Genomic DNA, 25,779 nt, shown 5'->3' on the forward strand with positions numbered 1-25,779 from the left:
CGTTTCCTAGTCTATAGCAGTGTATGGGGATTCTTCTGTCGTAAGTGCAGGACTCTGCACTTATCCTTGTTGAACCTCATCAGATTTCTTTTGGCCCAATCCTCTAATTTGTCTAGGTCCCTCTGTATCCTGTCCCTACCCTCCAGCATATCTACCACTCCTCCCAGCTTAGTGTCCTCTGCAAATTTGTTGAGGATGCAATCCACGCCATCCTCCAGATCATTAATGAAGATCTTTGGGGCACTCCGCTTGATACCGGCTGCCAACTAGACATGGAGCCATTGATCACTACCTGTTGAGCCCGATCAGCTAGCCAGATTTCTATCCACCTTATAGTCCATTAATCCAGCCCATACTTCTTTAACTTGCTGGCAAGAATACTGAGGCAAGAATACATCTCCCCTCACAGTCCACGAAGACCACTTTGATTAAGCACAAATAAAACATACAAAGTTATTACGATGTTGCAGAGGATGGTGAAGGTATGCCCGTTGTGCTGCCTTCCAAAGAGCAGTGAAACATTGCATAAATCCCTCTTCTCCCCTGGAGTGGAATGGGATGGCCAAAAGCACCACATGCCTGATGGGTGATGGTAAGCTTCTGTGCCTCTCTATAGTCTGTGTCTTGGGAAGGGGGCCAGAATATTTCAGAGACATGGAGATCCTTAACAAATGGTGATTGGGATTTTCTTTCTCATTCCAACACTTTGGATCAATTTTTTAAAAGGTATTTAAATGTGGTGCTTAGTGGGATTTTTCAAAAGTGCCCAGTTGCCCTTCTCTGTTCAGCCATTTTTACACACTTTACACTGTCTTATGACCAGGGTTCTCAATCCAATTCAGTCATATTCCCTAGATGGTGAAAAACACTTTTCAAGCTCTCTCCACTACCTTGCTTCAGTTCTCATGATATAAATTCATTTTTTTCAAATCCTCTTTCCTGCCTAGAGGTATAGGCAGGGGGAAAACCTACTTCTTGTGTTCTAGATACAGTACTTTGAAAGGAGGCAGTGTAGGAAGGAACTCAAATGTGAAATGGCAGCATTATTAACTGTGGTAAGTAACCTGTCATTTAGATCAACTTCTGTACCAGATGACTAGAAGATAGCTAATGTGTCACCAATATTTTAAAAAGGCTCTAGAGACGATCCTGGAAATTACACGCCGCTAAGCCTAACTTCAGTACCAAGCAAATTGGTTGAAACTATAGTAAAGAACAGAGTTATCAGACACATAGATGAACACAATTTGTTGGGGAAGAGTCAACATGGTTTTTGTAAGGGGAAATCATGCCTCACCAATCTACTAGAATTCTTTGAGGGGGTCAACAAGCATGTGGACAAGGGGGATCCAGTGGATATAGTGCACTTAGATTTTTCAGAAAGCTTTTGACAAGGTCTCTCACCAATAAGCTGTCATGGGATAAGAGGGAAGATCCTCTCATAGATCAGTAACTGGTTAAAAGATAGAAAACCAATGGGTAGGAATAAATTATCTGTTTTCAGAATGGAGAGAGGTAAATAGTGGTGTCCCCCACAGGAGTCTGTACTGGGACCAGTATTGTTCAACATATTCCTAAATGATCTAGGGAAAACGGGTAATCAGTGAGGTGGAAAAATTTGAAGATGATACAAACTACTGAAGATAGTTAAGTCCAAAGCAGACTGCGAAGAGTTAAAAAGAGATCTAACAAAACTGGGTGACTGGACAACAAAATAGATGAAATTCAATGTTGATAAATGCAAAGTAATGCACATTGGAAAACATAATCCCAACTATACATAAAAAATGATGGGGTCTAAATTAGATGTTACCACTCAAGAAAGAGATCTTGGAGTCATTGTGGATAGTTCTCTGAAAACATCCACTCAGTGTGCAGCAGTAGTCAAAAAAGCTAACAATGTTGGGAATCGTTAGGAAAGGGATAGATAATAAGACCAAAAATATCATGTTGCCTCTATATAAATCCATGAATACTGCATGCAGATGCAGTCGCCCCATCTCAAAAAAGATATATTGGAATTGGAAAAGGTACAGAGAAGGGCTACAAAATAATTACGGGTATGGAACAGCTTCCATTGAGGAGATGTTAATAAGACTGGGACTTTTCAGCTTGGAAGAGATATGACAAAAGGGGGATGGGTTAGAGGTCTGTAAAATCATGACTGGTGTGGAGAAAGTAAATAAGGAAGCATTATTTACTCTTTCTCATAACACAAGAATTAGCAGTCACTAAATGAAATTAATAGGTAGCACGTTTAAAACAAGCAAAAGGAAGTATTTCTTCACACAGTATACAGTCAACCTGTGGAACTCTTTGCCAAAGGATGGTGTGAAGGCCAAGACTCTAACAGGGTTCAAAAAAGAACTAGTTAAGTTCATGGAGGATAGGTCCGTCAATGGCCATTACTATGCTCTGAAGTGTCCCTAGCCTCTGTTTGTCATAAGCTGGGAATGGCAATAGGGGATGGATCACTTGATGATTACCTGTTCTGTTAATTCCCTCTGAAGCACCTGGCATTGGCCACTGTTAGAAGACAGAATATTGGGCTAGATGAACCATTGGTCTGACCCAGAATGGCCGTTCTTCCGTTCTAGCTGTCACAGCCAGAATAAAACAAGCCTAAGTAGGAGTCCAAGCCTTGCTTATTAGAACCAATATAGAACTTAATACAAATATGGAGGGACATGTCAGGTGTTGTACTGACAGTTACTGCAGTCCTTCTGTGAGCCAATCAAATCATTCAAAAGGCAGAACAGAACTAGAAGACTGCAAAGTTTGCACTAAAAGGAGAGTCCTGGTGCAACCTTAACTGTGAAACTATTTAATGTTAATCTCTGTACTAGACGACTAAAAGTTGTTCTTTATGGTCCCTATATGTATATTCCAAATGTGGGTGCAAATGCACTCTATGCGCCGGATCTAGAAGATTTTCTTAGCAGTATTCGTTGACCTGCACATGCATCAGGCATCCCCTAATGCTCGTAGCTGAGGGTATAATAGATTGTGCAGATCAACACCTCTCCAATTCCCTATTATCGCCATGTGGTGTGAGTCAGAACCCTAGTTCTTTCACACTCTTAGTTTAAGAGAGTGACTTTTGTCCATTTGTATATAGGTGTTTATATTGTTCATTGTTGTAGAACAGGGGTCGGCAACCTTTCAGAAGTGGTGTGCCGAGTCTTCGTTTATTCACTTTAACTTAAGGTTTCACGTGCCGGTAATGCATTTTAACGTTTTTTAGAAGGTCTCTCTCTATAAGTCTGTATATTATATAACTAAACTACTGTTGTATGTAAAGTAAACAAGGTTTTCAAAATGTTTAAGAAGCTTCATTTAAAATAAAATTAAAATGGTGATCTTATACCGCCGGCCCGCTCAGCCCGCTGCCGGCCTGGGGTTCCTTTCACATAGGCCAATAGCAGGCTGAGTGGGGCCTGCGGCCAGGACGCTGGCTGGCAAAGGGCTGGCAGTGAGCTGAGCAGGGCTGGCGGCCAGGACCCCAGCTGGCAAGGGGCCGGTAGCCAGAATCCTTGACCGGCAGCGGGCTGGCTGGGGACCGGGACCCCAGACCGTCGGCGGACTAAGTGGGGGCCGGGACCCCAGACCAGCAGTGGACTGAGCAGCTCAGCCCGCTGTCAGTCTGGGGTTCCGTCCGCTGGCTCTTGCCAGCCAGGGTCCCAGCTGCCGGCCCCACTCAGCCCGCTGCCGGTCTGGGGTCCCGGCCCTGTCCACATAGAGTGGGTACCTACCTTCTCCCTGGTTCTGGCCTATTCTCTTCCTCAATCTCTGCACTGAGCTGAGGGTGGGGGTGCACTGAGCACAGGGCTGGGGGTTGGGTTGCAGGGTCTGGCCAGGAGCTAGAATGAGGGATGGGGGCTCAGGGTTGGGGCAGGAGGTTTGGGTGTGGAGCACTTACCTGGGCAGCTCCCATTTGATGTGAGGGGTGCAGGAGCTCCTATTTGGTGCTCAGAGTGGGGGGTGGGGATGTGGGGGGTGCAAGAGTCAGGGCATGGGGTGTGGGGGGACTGGGTATATGTGGGGGGTGCCAGAGTCATGGCTGGGGTCGTGGGGGGGTGCAAGGGTCAGGGCTGGGGGGGGGCGTGATCCCAGCCCCCTGCCCTGAGCGGCTCAAGGCAGGGGGCTGGAGGGATATGCCCCCTTCCCCAAGGCCCCGCTCCTGCCTCTTCTCCCCTTCCCCAAGGCCCCGCTCCTGCCTCTTCTCCATCTCTTCCCGGTCTGAGCAGTGAGGGTGCTGAGGCTCCTCTTCTCCCCTCCCTCGCAAGGGCCATCAGCGGCAGGGAGTGAGAGGAGGCGGGGCATGATGCAGCACGATGGGGGAATAGGCGGGGGGAGGGGGAAGCTTGGCTGCCGGCAGAGCCTGCCCTACAGCAGCAGCCAACAGGACCAAGCTTGCTTCTGCCCCCCCAGTGGTAGGCAGGGGGCGGAGAAGAGTGGGCTGGGCCAGGCAGGATTTTTAATTGCACGCTGCTGCCTGCCAGGGTCCTGGCCATCAGCCCCGCTCAGCGGGGCCTGCAGTGGCCAAAGCGTGCCATTAAAAATCGACTCGCATGCTGTCTTTGGCACGCATGCCATAGGTTGCTGACCCTGTTGTAGAATTTCTCTTTTCTTTTAACCCTGCATCAGCTGCCTCCTCCCCCGGACCACCCAGGGGAACCTTCACATCAGTGCATTCTCCAACAAGAAGCCGACACTCTTCTCGTGAAAGGAGCCATAGAGTGGGTACCACCTCCCTACATGGGAAGAGGCTTCTATTTCTCATACTTCCTCATCCCAAAGAAGGGCAGAGGGTGCCACCTAATTCTCAAACTTCAACTACTGAACACCTTTATCAGAAAAGCCAATTTCTGTATGGGACATTGGTATCCATTACCGGTATCCCCTGTCTCTGCTACGGGGCCTTGTTTGTGGCTCTCAACATGGAGGATGCCTACTTCCACATTGACATTCACACAGCCCACCAGAAATTTCTCTATTTCCATGTAAGGGGACGCGACTCGACTCCATTGTGGCATGAGCTGTCCTCTGGCAGACTGCTTTGCAGACCTATGCTACAACCCATGCACCATGGTTCACTATTGTCTCTTCCTCCTTGGACATATGGCAGCCTGTACCTCTGTGTGACCCTGCAACCACGTCTACACATCCATTGCTTCCAAACATTCGGTCTGTAGATGAAGAGGAGCAAAAAGGACTACTTGGAGGCCAAACTCATTGTCCCCCCACCAGACAGTTCTGGTCTCCCTCACATGGTGGAATGACCTTGGAAGGGTCAGAGTTGGTACCTTCTTCACCCCTCCTACCCTAAAGGCCATGATCAAAACAGATTCCTCCCTCGTGGGTTGGGGAGCCCACCTAGATCATCACATAGCCCAGGGTGTCTGGACACCACAAAGAGGCCAGGATGCAAATAAACGTGCTAGAACTGATGGAAGTCTGTTTTGCATGCCAGGCATTTCTTCCTCTCATCTGTTCCCGCCATGTTCAATTTCTCTGAGAACATCGCAGCAGTTGTGTACATCAACAAGCAGGGCAGCACCAAGTCTACCTCTCTCTGCTCCCAGTCCATCCACCTTTGGAACTGGTGCATCAAACACCATGTGATGTTCCACACCATGTATCTCCCAGGCACCTCATATTGCCTGGCTGACGCCCTCAGCAGAATTCTCTGTGTCAACCATGAGTGGGAATGAACGATGCCACACTCTGATACTTTCCCCACAAATGGGGCACCACATGCTGGGATCTCTTTACCACTCATGAGAACTGCAAAGTGCCCCTTTATTATTCCAGGGGGAGCTATAAGGGAGGTGTGACCAGGGTCCTAGTGGGGAGCCAGTTATGGTCACTCAATTAGGGTGAACTACAAAGAATGGGGCAGACAATCCCCATAAAGCTGGTGGATATTCCAATACTTAGATTCACCAAGCCAACATAAAACAGCTTCTTTATTACTTTACTGGTTACTCAGAAGTCCAAACAACATAGTTCCCTTATAGTGATCCAGCCTCAGGCCTGTATCCAGGTACCCACATCACATATAATGAAAATTATTGTAAATCTTATTTTGTCCTATAAGATTTACAGAAAAGGTACTACCAATCCCAAAGGATCGGACACATTACCTCCCAGGTTAATGAATGTTTCAGTTCTTATTCAAATACACGCTACAGCCAATTCTTATTAACTAAAATAAACTTTATTAAAAAACACGAGAGAGAGAGAGAGAATACGGTTAAAAGATCAATATACATACAGACATGAGTTTGATTCATTGATGTTCAGATTCATAGGAGAGATGGTGAACGTTGTAGTTGCAGAGTTCTTTCAGAAATAGTTCATAGGTTATAGTCCAAGGCCCAAATCTCATATTCAGGGCATACCAGCATAACTGGGACCTCAGTCTTGCGACTCAAACTTCTCCTGATGAAGCCTAAGCAGATCTGAGACGACAGAATCGGGATTCAAGGATCTTTTATACAATTTCATGTCTTTTGACAAGTTGGAGTTCCTCAGGGAACAAAAGGTAATTAGGATGACTTTGAAAGAGGTCCATCACCAGTACTTAGCTATACGAATTAATATAAGGCCGTTTGCTTGTTCCTCCACCATTCACAGTACATTTCAAGGAGAGATGAATACCGAAATATCCCATGATTACAATTCATTTAAGTGATAGGATGTTCTTTTGACTTTTAAATTATCAGAATACAGCATAGACAGGGACTGTTGATTACATTGTCAACCCTACTCATACATATGTAAATAAACAAAAACACAAACATCATCTCCCCACATGTCTTTTGAGGGTTATTTATTTTGCAGGATGTTTAACGCTTTCTAGCCATGTGTCACAGGAGGACTCTCAGAGCAATGCTCTTCTCCCCTCGATGGGCAACTTCCACTAAGCCTTCCCCCAACCCCCTCCTCCCACAAGTGCTACGCAAGATTTGCCGAGCTACCATAATACTTATAGCCCTGTTCTGGCCCCATCAGTTTTGGTTCACACATCTCCTCATACTCGCCACCTGCACACCACTCCACCTCTGAATGCTTCTGGATCTCCTCATACAAGATTGGGCCAGGGCCAGCATCCCAATCCAGGCCCTCTTCTCCTCACAGCCTGGGTTTTGGATGGGGCTGGGGGTAGACAAAGCATGCTCCAAACTGGTATGATAAATTCCTAACCAGAGCAGGAGGGCATCCATCAGGGCCTGTTACCAAGCTAAATGGAAATGCTTCATCTCATAGGATCACCACCCACTGAGTGTAATATCCCTATCTATTGTCCTCCACTACCTTCTCGAGCTCAAAATGTCAGGCCTGTCCCTCAGCTCTATATGGGTCCACCTAGCAGCACTCAGTGCCTTTCTTCCCCCATGGACAGCGCTTCAGTGTTACACACCCTACCACCATCCATTTCATGACAGGTCTCCTCAGTACTTTCTCACCAGTACTCAAGCCCCCTTAATCTCATTCTCTTTGCCCTCATGAAGCCCTCCTTCAGCCACTAACAACACACTCCCTCTCCCATCTCTCTGTGAAGGTGATGTTCTTAGTGGCCATTACCTCAGCTAGATGGGTCAGTGAACTGGCGGTCGTGATGCCTGACCCACCCTGCTTATAGTGTTCCATAGTGTTCCTTACAGCTATATCCTAAATTCCTCCCAAAAGTAGTGTCGGAGTTCCACCTAAATCAGTGCATCCACCTGCCTGTGTTCTACCCCAAGCCTTATGTCTCCGGCATGGACAGAGTCCTACACTCCCTCAGCATGCGCTGTGCACTTCATTCTACATTCTTCGAGACCTGTGCTTTTCGTTCTTCACCAAAACTATTTGTAGCCATTGCTGACTGATCCAAGGGCCAAGCCCTTTCCTCCCAAACGAATCTCCAAATGGATCTCCAGGTTCATCCATAAATGCTACACATTATCCAACTTACCGCCGCCTGATGGAGTCACAGCACACTCTATGCAAGTGGATGTCTCATGGCAAGACACCCGTCATGTAGCAACATGGTGCTCCATCCACATGTTCACATCCCACTATGCCATCGGCCAAGCAGCAGCTGCAGACAGTGCTGTAGGTCGTGCTGTACTACAAAGTGTACTTCCTCTCACATCCTTGCACCCACCTCCATGCTGATCACTGCTCTCTACTCACCCACATTTGGAATACATACAGGGACCATCACTCGAAGAAGAAGAGGAGGTTACTTACCTATAACTGCAGGTTCTTTGAGATGTGTGGTCCCTATTTGTATTCCAGTATCCGCCTGCCATCCCCTCTGCTAAGGGCTGGACTACTCAGCGGTAAGGGTGACACTGGAGAAGTGTTGACCCTCACGACCTTGGCCTGTGAGCACAAGGGGATGCACGTGCAGGTCAACAGACACTACTAAGAAAACCTTCCAGCACATGGCGCAAACACGCACCCACGTTTGGAATACTAATAGGGACCATATATCCTGAAGAACCTCCAATTAAAGGTAAATAACCTCCTCCTTTTGAAAATTGTCTTGTTCCCGTCTGTAGAATAAATATCTTTAAGTGAAAATGATTATGGAAGGTGTCATTTTTTTTTCTTAAAAATGCTTCAAAGCCCATTATTGCTACTATTTAAATTTAAAAAATAAGTTTCCATTTGAGCCAACCAAAGACTTTCTCAGCATTAAAAGCTTATCTAGGGTCTTACTCTCTTATCTAGAGTTGAATTTTTAAAAGTCAAAATGTATTTAGCTCAGGGGTTGGCAACCTTTCAGGCGTGGTGTGCCGAGTCTTCATTTATTCACTCTGATCTAAGATTTTGCGTGCAAGTAATACATTTTAATATTTTAGAAGATCTCTTTCTATAAGTATATAATATATAACTAAACTATTGTATGTAAAGTAAATTAAAATGCAGAGCCCCCCAGACCGATGGCCAGGACCCGGGCAGTGTGAGTGCCACTGAAAATCAGCTCGTGTGCCGCCTTTGGCACGCATGCCATAGGTTGCCTACCCCTGGTTTAGGTGCTTGGTATTAACTGAGTTATGTTGGCCTGTTATAAACTAAATTCAAGTGCACAATCAGTGTTTCAAGCCTTTAAACACAATCTTTGTGAGGAGTTCATAATCTACATTTAGTATAACGAAATGAGTCTGTAGGCACTGTAAAACTTGGAGGCTTCCCCTCCTGTATTAATGTAGTTGGCGCTAAGAATTTTTTTGGCATGGAATCATGAGGGATAATGTATTTATCTCACTAACACACGTCCATATGTGAAGCTTTACTTTACCATTCTTAGGAGATAATTGGGATAAGTGATTCCTGATGTGATTGAAGAAACTTTCTTTAAGTCCTCAAGACGTTACAAATATATTTATTTCCTTTAAGAAATCTAATGGAATATTATCAACTGTGTATGTAGTAGTAGAAATAATAAAATGTCTGATTTTATGCGTATTTGGGATGAGAGGATTTTGATTTTAGGCATTGTTTCATCCTATTAGTTTTATGGAGAAGGAAGGCTGAGAGCTCATTGGCTCGTATGCTTCTCTTGGGACCTTTACTTTCAGACTTTTATTTCAGCATTTTATCAAATAGTTTGTTCATTTCTCCTATGATTTATGAAGGGCTCTTCCAACTTTGAGTCCCATTTGTGGTAGGAATGTCTACTAGTTCATCTTCTTTACCCTCTAAATCTTTTATAGTTTGTATACAAATCTATGACTGAACCATGGCCTGAGACCAGGGCTCAGTAAGCTTGTGATTTAACAAATGTATCTTTAAGAGGTTTTAATTGGTTTTGTTCTTTTAAATCAACATGTTGGGGTTTTTTTTAGATTTGCCATTGAAATTTCCAGAAATTTGACTAAAATCCTTGTTGCCAGTACAAGAATCAGTGTTTTACAGGCAGAACATCATAAATATTACTCTTCGCTATTCCATTTTTTAGCACCCAATTGAAGCCTCCATATGCATCTGTAAATATCGGAGGAAGAAGCTTTGTCTGAAATGTATCTGGCTGCTAGATTTTTTTTTAAATCCAGTAGTGGGAGCATATCTAATTTTTTTAACCAATTTTGCCTCTTCCCCATATCATTTTTCCATACTTGAAACTGGTCCATTTCTGTTGTATTGTCCCAGAGATGCATGAAGAAAGACAAGGACACAAGGGATGTGGTTTCACTCAACTTCAACTTTATTTAACTCATTGCTGGATAGTTCCAGACTAACTTGTCCAAGTAGATTATGCTTTCTTTCATAATGTGTTCTGCCCGGGGCAGGGGAAAGGGGTTGCCATCAGGCTTCTCTTCTCTATCCCACCCTACCCCCCTAAGCTGATCCCAGAGCTATTGCTGAGACCCCACTTCCCTCCCCTTGTACAAGATTTGGGGGAAAAGGGATTGTCTGATACAAGAAGACATCAGGAGCTCCTTCCCATAACTCCACTTCCAGTTCCGGTTCATCAGGGAAGTGGGCACACTATCAGATGGTACCTGTACTGGACACCTGTCAAGTTGGGTCAATGTGAACTTTACCTCCTAACCCACCCTACCGGGTCACTGGGGGGCTGTGGGAAAAGTGGGGGGGGGGGAAACACCTATCCAAGCCAGTCTGGCAGCGATGGGAAAATTTCTTCCCTGCCCTAAAAAGGCAACTAGTGCAATGCGGACAGCAGATCAGAAACCTGGTCCTACTCTAATCCCAGGAGAGGGAGCCATTGCTCTGGGCATGTAGTGCATCCCAGCCAGGGAGGAAAGGGCTTATATTTCCTCCCCTTGGGTGTGTGTGATCCAGTAAATTCTGCTTGGCTACTCTGAAGAGCACATCAGCTGAGATGCACCCTCTCCCAGGGGATTGGTCCTGCTTTCAGCAGGGATTGGACTAGATGACCTCCTGAGGTCCCTTCCAACCCTGATATTCTATGATTCTACACTCCACCCTTCAAAAACCATAAGTAAAGCCTGCTCACATAATGTTACTGATCTGCTACATGATTTGTCAAAGGTTTCCAAGCTTTGCCTTTTATATTTGCATATCGTAGAAAATCTTCAAATTGCGGTTCAGGATCATACTTTATCTTTCTGTAGTAGTTTCTTACTTTTAGAAAATAACAATTTCACTGATATGTTATGCATAATTTTTCTTTTTCCTCTTAGCCCCATGTGTTGTTAGGAATCTACAGGACTTAGCTCGGATCTACATTAGACGCACTCTTAGAAATTTCATAAATGATGAGATGCAAGCCAAGGGTATCCCTCAGAAGCCCCCACCAAAACGAAAACGCAGGAGGTGCCGTAGACGCAGGATTAACACCTATGTGTTTGTAGGCAATCAGCTCATTCCTCAGCCTCTAGACAGTGAAGAGGATGAAAGGATGGAAGAAGACAACAAAGATGATGATGATAAAGATCACAATGAAGCCTTGAAGCCAGAGGAACCTCCTCAAAATTTATTGCGAGAAAAAATTATGAGTCTACCGCTACCCGAATCTTTAAAAGCATACTTGACGTACTACAGAGAAAAGTAACTCATTTTAAGTAGAAACATTAATGCCTACTGATAGCTCCTTTATTCTTGAAAATGTAGCATTTATTAAGAAATAGATGGACAAATATAATTAGTCTTTCAACAAGACTGAAGTACAGTGATAAATTGTAACTTCTCTGTCTTAACTTTGCTACAAAGACTTTATTCGGTAGTAGAGAATCCATTTTTAAAAATCTATTTTTCTTTAAATTTTGAGAAATACAGTTTTAACTCTGGTAGAAGGATATTCCAAAGCAGTATGCAGCACTAATCAAGACTTGGCACGGTAAATCTTTTTTGATCTTTAACAGATTTGTATTGATAGAAGGGTAAGTGAAATTTTATATGTGCTAAATAGATGTTGAACAAATGCATTCTGACTTGAATAACAGTTGTCTGCATGAGGTTTTAAACATGCACACAGGCATTTCTCATATAATATTGAAATTGTACCCTTTAAAAACATTTATTTTACCATGACTTTGTTGCAGTCATTATTACCGTGTTGATATAAATGTATTCCAAGAAATACGTAAGTGCAATAACTGTATACAGACATTAAATGAGCTGGCTTTAATGAAATACAAAAATGCAAGTTCTGAAATGTCAGGTGACCCTGCTACTTTTGCATTTACATCTTTTGCCAAAAGATCTTGAGAAAAGTGACCATTTCTCTCGGAGCCTTAAGGGAACATCATGTTGAATATAAAGCAAGATGCTTACTACAACCCTATTTGTTTAACTCCATACTACATTTTCAGTATTTATAAATAAAGACATTTTCTCATTCTCAAGGGTTTTAAGACAACTTATTTAGTTTCTTTCTAAAATTCACAGTATAGACACACAATATTTGGTAATAAAAAAGATTGTAATTTAGAATTAAATGATTTATATTTACTACTTTAATAGAATAGAATATGAATAAAATTTAGCTTGTATTGCTTACTTGGATAGCTGTAATAGTAGAATTTGTTCAGCAGATGCACTTTAGTAAGTGGATTTTGTATTTCATCTAAATATTTCTCTGAGAAGGCAGGGTTGTGCTGGCCTTACATTTGTTTCTGAACACAGCTATTTTTAGCTCATAAATATTCACAATCTTTTATATCTGTCTGTTGGAAATTGAGAATAGCGGCTTAAACTTTGGGACCCACAGAGTGCTCATTTGAATATTTCCCCTCCACCTCTTCCCTCCCATTTGGTGAAGTTGCTTGCAGTTTTCTTCTTGGCTTGATGGAGTGCTTTGTGCATTTTTGCCCATTTAATATTTTGAGTGTATTGTAGCATAGCCAGGAGGGAGAATGCAGTTTAAGAACTAGGAATGATGTTCAGTAAAAGCCACTTTTATTGGAAACATCTGTCTGTTGGACCTAATGGAAAACATTCCTCTTAGAGAAAATTTCTGTGCAATATATGTACTGTTGTGGTAATATTAATTATTAAATCCATTGACCATTTAACCATAAGATAAAATCATCACCATTGCAGTTATTATTTTCATAGCCAGATATTACACACCTAGTGTAATAACCCCATTTTCCAGTAGTCACTTAAAAATTAAACATTGTTTCAGACTTTAACGGTGAGATAAGTTAGTCCTGCTACAAATTGGACAGTGATTTTTGATTGTGCATTTCATGCTTCATTTACCATTTTAAAAAGTATGTCTTAGTACTATTGAAAAGGCAACTTGATGAAAGGCCTATTGTACCAGCATGTGGAGTTTTTTCCACAGCATATTCACAGCATGAATAAATAAAATTTAAAAAAAACCTGCCTTTATTTCCTGACATTATTTTCACAGGTAAGAGATAGTTTAGATATTTTCCTATAAAATGATACTAATGGAGTAATTGCAGTGGCTTAGCTATTGGAACCATTGAATATACTCTTTAATTAAACATTTTGTTTTTTAGATGGAATTAAAATTTAAATAATCTGAAATTCAAGATGTTATACTTTCCAGGTAGCCTGGGAATTTTGTCTTCTCCCCTTTCCAGAATCAGCATCCATATGTTCAAGAGGTTGAAGTTACTAAATATAATTTACATATTTTCTTTGAGAACTTTATACAGGATGCTTTTGAAGATTGACTTTCTGCATTGTTTTTCACTCTTGTATACTTGGTAAAATAGACAATGGATGATTTTTCATGATTATTCACTATGTAACTTTTTGAGAGTCACTGAAAGTTTCTTTTGTGTTTATATGTGGATTTATTTTACACTGTTGAATTTACATTTACATTAAATAAAAAAGTAGAAATGCAAAATGAATCAATTGTCTTTGACGTAAGTTGATAATGGGACATTATTGCAATAAAAACTTTTTTTTGGTGGCTTGTGCTTACTCAAACTTGTTTTTTCCATGGAAAAGCTTTCATTTGTGTTTGGTTTTCATTTTCAGTCTGTTCCTATTCAGACCTCTGGTAGCTTTTTAATTAGAAGACAATGATATAATTGAAATGAAAAACTACTACAATGGGGGAGAAGTGATGATTTATCCTTTCACCAGTTTTGGAATTAGAACTACTACATAAGACTAGATTGGGTAAGAGCCCTCTACTCCTGGGTGGCCCCTCTTATACAGGACACAGACTTCAAACAGTAAACTAACTACATCTGCTCTATTTGGAAGCAATCATGCCTCTTGAAAGGAACACAGGTAGATATAGGCTCTGGATTCTTGCAGATTCTCAGTCAAGAATCGAGGGATACAAAACCTTCCTAACAGTCAGAGTGGTTAAGCACTGGAATAAATTGCTTAGGGAGGTTGTGGAATCACCATCACTGGGGATTTATAAGAGCTGGTTAGACAAACACCTGTCAGGGATGGTCTAGATAATACTTAGTCCTGCCTTGAGTGCAGGGGACTGGACTAGATAGCCTCTCGAGGTCCCTTCCAGTTCTATGATTCTGTCTCTGATGTGTGTCAGATTTGTAATTGGGAAACAGCACTGGTTGATAGTACCTGTGTTCAGAAAATGCTTTGGAGTAGTAAATGAATAAGTACAGTGAGGGCCAGGTGCATTCACAATTAGAGTTGGTTTTCATTTAAAAGAATACTGATTTTTTTAACTGAAGATATTTGATTATTCAGCTGGAAACCAAACATTTTCCGTTTAAAACAGTTTTTGAGGAGGTGGGGGTTCATTGTGGAAAACATTTTTCACAAAAACAATTTTTTGCAAAACATTTAGGGTTTTAGTAAAACACCATATTTCAATGAAAACCCTGTGTTGAAAATTTCTATTGGTCCTATTCACAATCTGAATAGCTAGCCTATCACGTTGTTATGTTGGAAATGAACCAAGAACCAGACTCTACCATCATTAGTATAAAAAATGTGCTATGTTTGAAGCTAAACTTGACAACGTTTCTGGCTCGTTCCTTGAGGAACTTTGTCCGAGAATTCCTAGACACTACCTTTCGTGTTCCAAGACAGTCTGAGACATGGGGGATTTGGCAGGAATAATTTGTCAGAGCCAACAAGTGGTGGTATGGGCTGTGCTGTGAATGCTGTTAAGGTAGGGCAGCTTGGTGCACAAAAGGCCTCAACAGCTGGTAGTTCCTCTAGCATCTGTCCAGGAATATTAACCCCTGAGGTCTTGGTGAACTAAATACATATACTATCTGTCTCCAGATTATAGGTGATTCAAGCGTCTCCATGGCCTAGCTTGGGGATGATTTCCACTTTAGACTTGGATTTCTGAATTTCTTCCCACTCAGATGGTGGAGGCTATGTGTATGTTGTCTTTGGCTACATTGCCCTCACCTAATGGGGTTTTCCACTCAAAATAACTAGTCACTCCAAGGACAGCTGCTCACAGATGTTCTAAACATTAGGGCAATGTTGACCTCCAGAGAGATGAGATCCTAATAGGTAGTCCTGATCCCAGACCTGCAGAAGAACTCAGTATGGCTCAAAAGCTTGTCTCACCAACCGAAGTTGATCCAATAAAAGATATTACCTCACCCACCTTGTCTCATATTAATATCCCGGGACTGACACAACTCTAGCTACACTGCAGAGTAGTGATCCAGACAGATGCTGACTAAACTGTTTAAAATAAACAAATGGGGAGGATTTGGATGGGGAAGAGGAGCAGGATTGTGTTCCCTTTGTTAAGCCCTGCAGGCACAGAACTAGGCAGCACCCTACAACCATTCCACTTTACAAGCATGAAAAGGGAAACAATGTAGTGCAGATACATTCAGTCAAATAGTCATAGTCTCGTGCTTGTGCTTGCTAAACCAAGGAGTGGTGGCTCAGATCTGTCTCCAGTAGAGGACTCTAGAGAAATCTATTTGTGAGTGTGCTGAAAAAGCCACTGCTCTTCCACCCACCTCATTAAGAAAATGACTACCTTGTGGAAGAACACCTTTTTGAAAGAGTGGAGAGGAAAACTCAGCTATGTTTTTGCTCTAGTACCTCTGGTAACAAAAGCATCTAACCAAACTCAGTTGAGATAAAGATTTGATCATCTTTAACTTGCTGAAAAAATACAATTCTCAGCTTTGTTGGGGGTTAGCAGTGACTGTACCAGTCTGGCCATAGGCGATCACTCAAAACCAGGGCCTCTTTCTATGTGCCAGTCCAGGATCCTTCTCAGTGTACAGAAGAGGGTAAATAGAGTGGTAGTGTTTCTGAGCACATGTTTCAAATCCATCAAAGTATACAAGGAGGGCTTAACTTTAAGGGGGGGGGAATGAGAGAACTGCTTGCCTACGCCTTTCAATAGACTAAGTCTGGTGCCTAAACCCATTTTAGGCTGATTTTGTTTTTCAAATATGCTTAGCAGCTATATTTTCAATGGGACTTGGTATCCAACACTTAAAAATCTGTCCATATATGTACATGAGATTCCTAAATCCATATTTAGGCACTTAAATCAGGCTGGCAGGCAACTTGGCGCTTATTTCCTAAGTGTTCATTTGCCACCTCTTTTGGCCTATCGTGAATACAAAAAAGATGAGGTTCTCTGCTGTCAATTGTCATCAGATGTGTGGGGAGTTGATGAAAGCTGTCTTTGAGGTACTCTATGAATGGATTCACCTCCCTCTTGTGGAAAGTCTTTTTTTTTTCTTCCCAGACTTCAATTTTTTTTGACTGACTGAGCTATCTTATGTTCTATCCTGCTAGGATAAGATAGAGTGAACACATGCTAAATTCCCATCAAAGGCATTTACAGAATTCCACTTTAATGAGCCAATAATCATGCTGACAACATTTCCCTCACATCAGTGTACCCACAGCAGTGAGCCCTTTCTCTATAAACTTATGTGAAAAGGTCAGTAGGCTGTTTACTGGAGCAAACTAAAGCCCTTAAAGTCCACCTAGCTTTTATTCTTCTGATAACAATATGTTACCATGAGGAACCCATAAATGGCTGGCTGGCTGCATCTCTCACTTCTATAGCTACCAGACCTGCATCTTAAAGGTCACATCAAGACTCATTCAACTCAGGCCATGTCAGCTTGGTTCAGATTTGCTAAAATCAGGGGGTTTGAAAAGCAGCCACATTGTCTTCTCCAGATGCATTTACAAGCAGTTTTGCTTAGATTCATCACCTAGCCTGGAAACCAACATCAGCTTTTACATAACCTATTCTACAGCCTGGGGAGCCAGATTCCCTTTGCCTTCTTAGTTTCCCTGTGTGTCTGAGATGTCTCTTTAAGTTGTCCACCTCTGGTAATTTTGTGGCAGGTGTCTTTACTCTCTTCTGCATTGTTAAGACAGTATCTTAGCATAGTCTCTCTAGTTCAAAATGTTTCTATTTTCCCCTTAACGCAAATTAGCCTTGTTTTTCTCTGCCCTCAGTCTGTTGCCGTCTTTATTTTCTTTGAGAGACGTTGAATTTGTAGGCCATGATTTTCAAACATAAGCTAAAGTTAGGCTCCTAAATTTATATTTAGTCCCCTAAATAAGTGGCTTAATATTCAACAGAGCTGAGAACCCAGCAGCTCTTGTTAGCAAGGGCAGCTGCCTGTGAGCTCACTACCTCTGAAAATCAGGCCACTTATTTAGGAGACTAAATATGAATTTAGAAGCCAAATTGTAGACCTGCATCTTTGAATATCTTAGCCTTTGGCTTTTGTCTCTGAACAGGGAGCATGTATCCCAGCACAGGTAGGCAGACATGCTCTAGCTCTGATAAAAATAACAGTGTAGCCAGAGGGTAGCACAGGGCTGGCTCAGTCTACCCTGAACTCAGGTGGCTATCCTGAGCTGGCACCTTTGCTACTCTCTGGTTATACTGCTATTTTAGTGAGCTAACCTGAGCAGAGCTAGTGTGTCTCTACCCGCACTGGGCTGCACACTCCCAGCCTCAGTGTAGACATACCTTAAGAGTCTGAATCCACTAAGTGGTGTCTCTGAAGAAAAAATTCTAACCTATAATTCTCACTCACTAAAACACTTAACTCTTAAGTCAGGCATGTAAGGCCTGCTACTGGTACCATGTAACCCAATACAACCTGCTGAGTGCTCTACAGCTAAACCAGGGAGCCCTCCACTCACTGAGTGGTGGGAGTTATGCCAGATACCCATTTGAATAAAAACTAATATCCACTAAGGAGTAAATCCAGCACTAACTCCAATTTTTCTGCATTGACATTTGCGCTGAAGGTTCAGAGATGAAGAGGGTTACCAGCAAGCCTGCATGTTGGAATCTGAGGATACTGTGCACTGGTATATCAAACAATCTAGAGGAGTTCAATGACCCTAGAAAGACCACCATTACTGACAAAGAGCTGGATAAGTTTTTTATCTCTACAGCCACTCTCTCTGGAACTAGACTAGCTGACGCATGCTAGCTACGTGAGATGCATTACGCCGTCTTCTGGCATGTAAAAAGCAAATAAGACAATCACAAATGTGGGATCATTTTGCAGTCAAAAACTCATTAGTGCCTATGATCAAATGGCCTGTTGCAACATCAGAATATACTATATTACTAAGAAGATCTTCAACAGGTGACTTTGCCAACATCAGTACATAAGCCCCCATGCTTTCCTCCATCTCTGAAGAGAAGGACTTTTTTATCATCTACTCAACAGTGTCATCAGTAAGCTACCACCAGGACAGCAGCTCTATCCACTGGCATACTTTAAAGTTAGAGCCAGCTCAGATCACAAGATGTGGCTTCTATACACTTGCCACCTTGAAGTAGGAAAAATGAATGACAGTGGGTAAAGACTACTAGTGCTCTGCATCCACTGAGGACTGTGCATTACCAATACCTACTTCCAAGGCTGTCACCATCATTATGTTGTGTGGATCTGGACAGTGGCATTTAATAGTCACCCACAGAAAATACCTACAGGATGGTCTCCATACTCACAGTTTTCACAATGCAGACTGTGATACAGACCATGGGCTTACATTCTGAAAAATAAGGCATTTGTTATGGAAATTTCATTATCCCCAACAAAACTATTGTCCAGTTATTAATACCAACAACACAAAAGACCAAGGAAGGTGTCTCCAATTCACTATGAATCTTGGAAGCTATGTCATCAATTGCATGGAACACACGCTGAATAAATATCCATATAGCTGCAACCTTACCTTTGGTAAAAAAACTGTACAGTGAGCTAAAGACTGGTTTATGGCATACTCTGAAGAAATGCTCCAGTCACTGACACAAAATGAACATCATATTTCCATCACAACACAAACCCACCTCCTGAACAAGAAGTTTTGGTTCCGACCTTGCAAAGCTCTATTTTCCCATTTACCTAAATGAGTAATTTTTTTTGTCCTCAGATGAGTAAAATCAGGCATCTTAACTGAAAAGACATTACCATAAAATTTGTTCCTGGTTCTTTCAAATATCTCTAATCACTTTTCAAGACTGTTTTGTGCCTGTTTGTTTCATTTTTGTCTTAAATTTATCTGTACTGAAGTGCAGAAGCCATTAGTCTGCCCTGTCCAAGGCATTTTGACTTTGATTGCTTGTCTTCTTTGTGCTGCATGCATTTTCACCCCCACCATGTAATTTTGGATCATCAGCAGATTCCAGCAGCTAACTGCCAGTGCCTTCTTCCCAGTTATCAAAGTGAACAAAACTAGGTCTGACAATGATCTTTGTAGTAGCAAAGTGCTTCAGCTCATCTTCCTTCTTTTATATCCAAGCTGGGTTTGTAGTTCATCTCCAAATCACACTTTCTAACCTTACAGATGTGCTCATTGTACTGTAGCACATGAAAAACAATTTCACACGCTCAAAGAATAACATATTATACCGAAAGAGGGCAGTATTGCCACACAGGAAAGATCAAAGCTAAAACTGCTGACACACAATTGCATAGAAAAGACAGTAGAATTAATAAAGCCATCTCATGTGAATGTTGAAAACTACATAGCAAAAGCACTATTACCGGACACCATTAGGTATTAAGTAAGCAAAAACATACTTTGGTCCCTTTCCCTTTGGCTGTAGCGTAGTGAGTCTTTAAAAGGGGGAAAAAAACTTCATGTTTGACTGTCTCCTAGATGGTAATAACTGACCTATTTGGAAGGAAAGAGAAAAAGTTAGTTGAGATGGGCTGGAGCTGTTGTTCTTAAAGTCCAATCCTTAAGTTATATCAGTCGGCCTTTTCTTTAGATTAATTCAGCCATTCGGTCTCACTTTTCCCCATGAACATGTGTTGTTATAGGTTATTGTGACATTTTATGAACTTTCACTCACTTTGCACTCTAGAGCTCACAATTCGGGTACATTTGCATGCCCAATTATTAAGACATGCAGCACAGAGGGCGGGAAATTTAATCAACCTTTACACCCTCCTGATCCTGGTCTGATCCTGGGTCTGGAAAAGGCCCTGTCATAATGTAGAGAGCCCTCAGGGCATTACCCAGATTGACTTTTTGGGGAGGAAGTTCGCCTCTAGTATCATGGTTATCTGAATGGCCTTGAGCCTTTGGGGGAGGGTCTTTTATTCCACTTGTTGCTAAATACAGCATTCATAATCGCATCTGTAAGGAGAGTGAGTGAACTGCAAACTCTAGTGGCCCATCCTCCTTTCCAGTGTAATCCACAGGGGCATAGTTATCCTGTGTCCTCGTCCAAAATATTTGCCAAAAGTGATATTGGAATGGACCTGACCATTAATCTCCCATGTTCTTCTTAGTCTCACCCAGGAGAAGTCAGGATTCACACTCTAGATGTCAAAAGCATTTCCCCATGGAGGATGTTAGACTTTTTTAAGCCTTTGGGAATCAATCTAAAGAAAATGCTATTTCTGTTCATGGATGACCTAAGTGGATTACGCAGTGCATTGAGACATAGCCAGGGTGGCAACACCTGAGGGTTTTAGGATTCACTCTAGCTCCTACAGGAGGCAGAGGTAGTTGTGGCATGCTTCTTGATTGATATATTCACTGAAAAATGGTGAAGGAGCAGCTCACTTAGTTTAAATGTAGCTAAATCTACTTTGTGACATGATTTAATTTATATTTTACAGAGTCGGATCTATAACTGGAAATGGTAGCCAAACCCTTTCTTACTAGCTTGGGCCTCAAATAACTTTTGGACTGAGGACCTGTTATGGATGGCTTATGAAAAACATGGTGAACATTATTTAACACTTAAAGAACAGTGAATTTGTTAACAAATCCATTCTAGAATATGGCCAAAGAACTATAGATTATCTGTGGGCCTTAGAAAGAAAGTTTTTAGCATTGTAGGAGAGAGTATGTCTAAACATTTTACTGGTAAAATACTCCTGGAAATAATTAGATCTCTGCATGAAAAATGTTCCAGTGAAACTGAACTTCAAATGTCTATTCAATACATTGTTCTTAAAAATGTATTAAATGAGTTAGTACTAAATCCTCAAGTATTTTACTTGGCAGAACACAAGACAAAAGTATGCTTCAAATAGTTCTCTGGCAAACAAAATAGCGCAACTGTTGGAGTTTCTATTACTGAATTAAAAATATGTTAATACAACATTAAGGGTGAGGGTATAATGGTACAAAAGACAGGAAACAGAGTTTAGGTTGCCTGTGTAATCTTAAATTTACTGCCCTGTTTTATGCATCACATGATCATACATGTAGCCCATAGGGCTAGTTTGCCTTTATTATATTCCACAGTTATGAAAGGAACCTACAGGCTTGTATCCTGTAAGGCAATAGCTTCAGCAGTTTCAGCATGAGGCTTGAGACCTATGAACTTTGGCACTGATAACCATCCTAATGGAAAACCGCAAGTATTGGGGAGCTGAAAATAGAGGGAAACTTCTGACCACAGGACATGAATCCAACCACAAGGCAGCCATGGCAACGAAGTGATGTATATGATAATAATTTGGGATCATTGATATACTAATCTATAGGAGAAAGGAAGGAAATAAAAATAAGGAAGAGGCAAGAAACTCCTACTGAATATGTACCAGACATAGTGGTGTCAACATAACATATTATAAAAGTGGCATCCCAGCCTATGGGCATTAGGCGAGTGAGATTAGCCCTGGGGAGGTGCCAGAATGATGACCACTGGTGATGAGGGGGAAGGTGATGGTGATGAGGAAGATGATGGGTAACATTTCAGGGTGTTCTGCAAGGGAAGGTGTGAGTATATGGATGTGCAGATGTACATTCTGTAGTAGCTCTATCTACTTTACTGAGTTGGGATGTTTGTGACTGTGCTAAATGTATTAATTAACTATTTGTAAATATAGAAGAGTTCCTGTAGTGTGTGTTTTGCAGCTGTGCGCATCGGGGTTCCCAACTATTCAATAATTTTATCTTAGGACAAGAACCCTCAACGTGATAACTGGGAATTCATAAGTAATCAATGTAATTAATACATAATCTATAGATCAGGCTCTACACACAACACTGAACAATGCAAGATACCACTCAGAAAGTACTCATCATTGTTTCCATACTTATCAAGGAAAAATGGACACACAAAGGAAAGTCACATTAATTTAACAGCCATAATCAGCGATGTTTATTCTCAAATTGCTTATTGACAAATCCGGGGCCATTCCCTTCATCACTGTGGTTCAAGCCTCAGTTCAAACACCCACTGGGATTTCCTAAAAATCAGTTCCAAAGTAAGCATCTGCTAAAATGGAGATGGTGTTATATGAACTTTTAAATGAAGCTGACTGGAGAGCACTTGCTAAGAAGCCATTTGAACAATGTACCCAGCCCAGTACTGCATCACTGAATTTCTTTAAGGAACAGAAACAGCACTTTGAGCTGATCAAATATTTTAACATTGGAGTAACTCATACCAAATTACGCTCAGAATCATTGAGCCAATACAGTTGAAAGGCATCAAGCTTCTTGCTTTGGTGATTAGCAGTAGAAAGCAATCAGGGATAAAATGTTCAAAAGTGCCTAAGTGACTTAGGAACCTCTGTTCCATTGATTTTTAGTGAATCCTTGGCTCCTAAATGCCTAAGTAACTTTTGAAAATGGAACTTAGGCTTCTAAGACACACAGACCCAGAACCTCAGAAGTATTTAGGTGCCTAACTCCCATTTTAAAGTCAATGGGAGTTTTGCCATTGACTTCAATGAATCCAGGATTTCACCTACAGGCTATAGTCCGATCTCTGGAGAGTGCAATTTAAGACAAAAGAACAGGAGAAAGGGCTGGGAAAGGGATACAATACACAAATAAAGTGAACAGTGTGAAGGCAAGTACATGTCATGTTAGCTTTATGCTCTCTTTTTCTAAAATGGATTTGCACCTGTTGTGTTTAAGCTCTATTACAAAAATGTCATCTTAGAGTTTCTTGTTTGGTTTGAGGGTGTGACATGGAGTAGATATGGGAGAGAGGAAGGATATGAGCAGACCAGATAAGGCAAGGAGGACATAGAAAAGGAGGAAGGTAGACAGAAGACATGGGAGCGAGTGAAGCATGATGGACGTGGAGAATGAGGTTGGGTTGCTGAATAGGTTCCAGTGGTAGGATAAGGTGGGATGAAGTGGGATCAACCAACAATAACAAATGAGAAAAAAAGTCTATTGCTTTTCACCGAGGGGTGAGGGGAGAAGAAAGTGCTGGTCCTGGTACCCCCGAAGGGGAAAAGGTGAGTTGGAAGGAGGTCCCTAATCTACCCTCTGCACCCCAGGCTGCTTTGGTGAGGGAGCCCATAGGATCTGAAGATTTCCATAGTCTTAGGCAGGTCCCTCTGGGACTGATGGGTGGCCATAAGGACAGAGAGGCTGGAAATACACATCTTTGCTTGACACCTGACCTAATTTGACCAGAAAGGATACAATCATAATGAATTCCAGATCTGTCTGGCTTCCCTGGGCATCTGCATCAGAGGTGAGTCATTTTAAGCTGCCCATGAGCTCCCGCTGGGTCAGGGGCCACACCACATAGCTCTGCCCCACTCTGGCCAGGACGCTGGGTTGGGGGGCTGCACCATGTGGCTCAGCCCCACTCTTGCGCTCCGGCTGGGGCGCTGGGTCGGGGACCCCTCTATGCAGCTCCCAGAAGACTCGGCATGGCCCTGCTCCGGCTCCTATGTGCTCCAATGGCCCCCTCCGGCACTCCAGTGGGAGCTGCAGGGATGGCGCCTGTGGATGGGGCAGTGTGCGGAGCTGCCTGGCCGCACCTCCACATAGGAGCTGGAGAAGGGACATGCCACTGCTTCCGGGAGCTGCTTGAGGTAAGCGCCGCTCAGAACCTGCACTCCCTGAGCCTCTCCCCATGCCCTTGCCCCAGCCCTGATCCCCCTCCTGCTCTCCAAACCCTTCGATCCCAGCCTGGAGCATCCTCCTGCACCCCAAACCTCTCATCCCCAACCCCCCCACCCCAGAGCCCACACCCCCAGCCAGAACCTGCATCCCTTCTCGCACCCCTGCCCCAGTCCTGATCCCCCTCCTGCCAACCAAACCCCTCAGTCCCAGCCCAGAGCACCCTCCTACACCCCAAACGCCTCATCCCCAGCACCACCCCCTGAGTCCGCACCTCCAGCTAGAGCCCTCACCGCCCCCACAAACACCCCATCCCCAATTTTGTGAGCATTCATGGCCTGCCATACAATTTCTATTCCCTGATGTGACCCACCCATGATCTATATATTTCCTGACGTTCCCAGAACTCCCCTTGGTTAACGCCATCAAAGGCCCTTGTTAAATAAATAAAAGCCGTGTTTAATGCATGATCTTTTTCACATGCTTTTTCCTGACATTGCCTGTGATACCCTATCATGGTGTAATACCACATGAATTTTCAGGCAGAAAAACAACTGACACGTGGCCAGGCTCTGACTGCGAAGCATTCACTCCATCACTTTGGCAGCAACAGAGCAAAATGCGCTCTCCCCCCACCTCTGTAATTTCCACACTGACCTAGCACCCTTCATAGGGGCTTGGGGTTTTTTTGGCCTGGTCTTTGTTCCCCAAATGGATACAAATAAGTTTGGATCGCGATACCTGGCAAATAATATTTCTTTGCAAAGCAACATTATTTCCCCTCCATTATCTCCTCCCATTGCCTCTGGAAGTGCTCTGCCTTGACTGAGCCAAGGAGAAGTTCGTAGAGTTGGGTAAGTTTAATACATGCACATTCTGAATGGATTATTTGGTCAGTAAACCTCAGAGCTGCGAACTCCTTGGGAATGGAGGGTGTTCGTAACTGAAATGTTCATAACTCCGGACAAAACGTTATGGTTGTTCTTTCAAAAGTTTATAACTGAACATTGACTTAATACAGCTTTGAAACTTTACTATGCAGAAGAAAAATGCTGCTTTCCGTTTATTTTAGTAGTTTATGTTTAACACAGTACTGTACTGTATTTGCTTTTTATTTTTTGTCTCTGCTGCTGCCTGATTGTGTACTTCCAGTGTGTGGGTGACTTGTCAGTTCCTAACTCTGGTGTTCATTATCAGAGAGGTAGCCGTGTTAGTCTGGTTCTGTAAAAGCAGCAAAGAATCCTGTGGCACCTTATAGACTAACAGACGTTTTGCAGCATGAGCTTTCGTGGGTGAATGCAAGTGGCATCCGACGAAGTGGGCATTCACCCACGAAAGCTCATGCTGCAAAACGTCTGTTAGTCTATAAGGTGCCACAGGATTCTTTGCTGCTTCTGGTGTTCATAACTCTCAGGGTCTACTGTATTACTATTACTTATTTATCTCTACTGTCATCTATCTATGACAGATACTGTCATATTGTTCTGTATTTGTACAGCACCTAGCACAATGGGGTTCAGGACAATGGCTTGGGGTTCCTAGGCTAGTGCCAGCATTGTGCTAGGTGCT

The 25,779-nt window shown here is 42.6% G+C and overlaps 1 protein-coding gene across 6 annotated transcripts in view; it reads left to right on the plus strand.

Annotated features, from left to right (window-relative positions):
* The window catches only part of PCMTD1 (protein-L-isoaspartate (D-aspartate) O-methyltransferase domain containing 1), a 95,521-nt gene extending 81,711 nt beyond the window's left edge, over positions 1-13,810 (plus strand). For all 6 annotated transcript variants that reach the window (XM_045005258.1, XM_045005254.1, XM_045005253.1 and 3 more), the window contains one exon: positions 11,166-13,810. In XM_045005258.1, the coding sequence (XP_044861193.1) occupies positions 11,166-11,536 (371 nt within the window). In that variant the 3' untranslated portion in view covers positions 11,537-13,810. The remainder of the gene's footprint in view (positions 1-11,165) is intronic.
* The last annotated feature ends 11,969 nt before the right edge of the window (positions 13,811-25,779 follow it).

This window comes from Mauremys mutica, chromosome 2, assembly GCF_020497125.1.
Source record: "Mauremys mutica isolate MM-2020 ecotype Southern chromosome 2, ASM2049712v1, whole genome shotgun sequence".
In the NCBI taxonomy this organism is placed as follows: Eukaryota; Metazoa; Chordata; order Testudines; family Geoemydidae; genus Mauremys; species Mauremys mutica.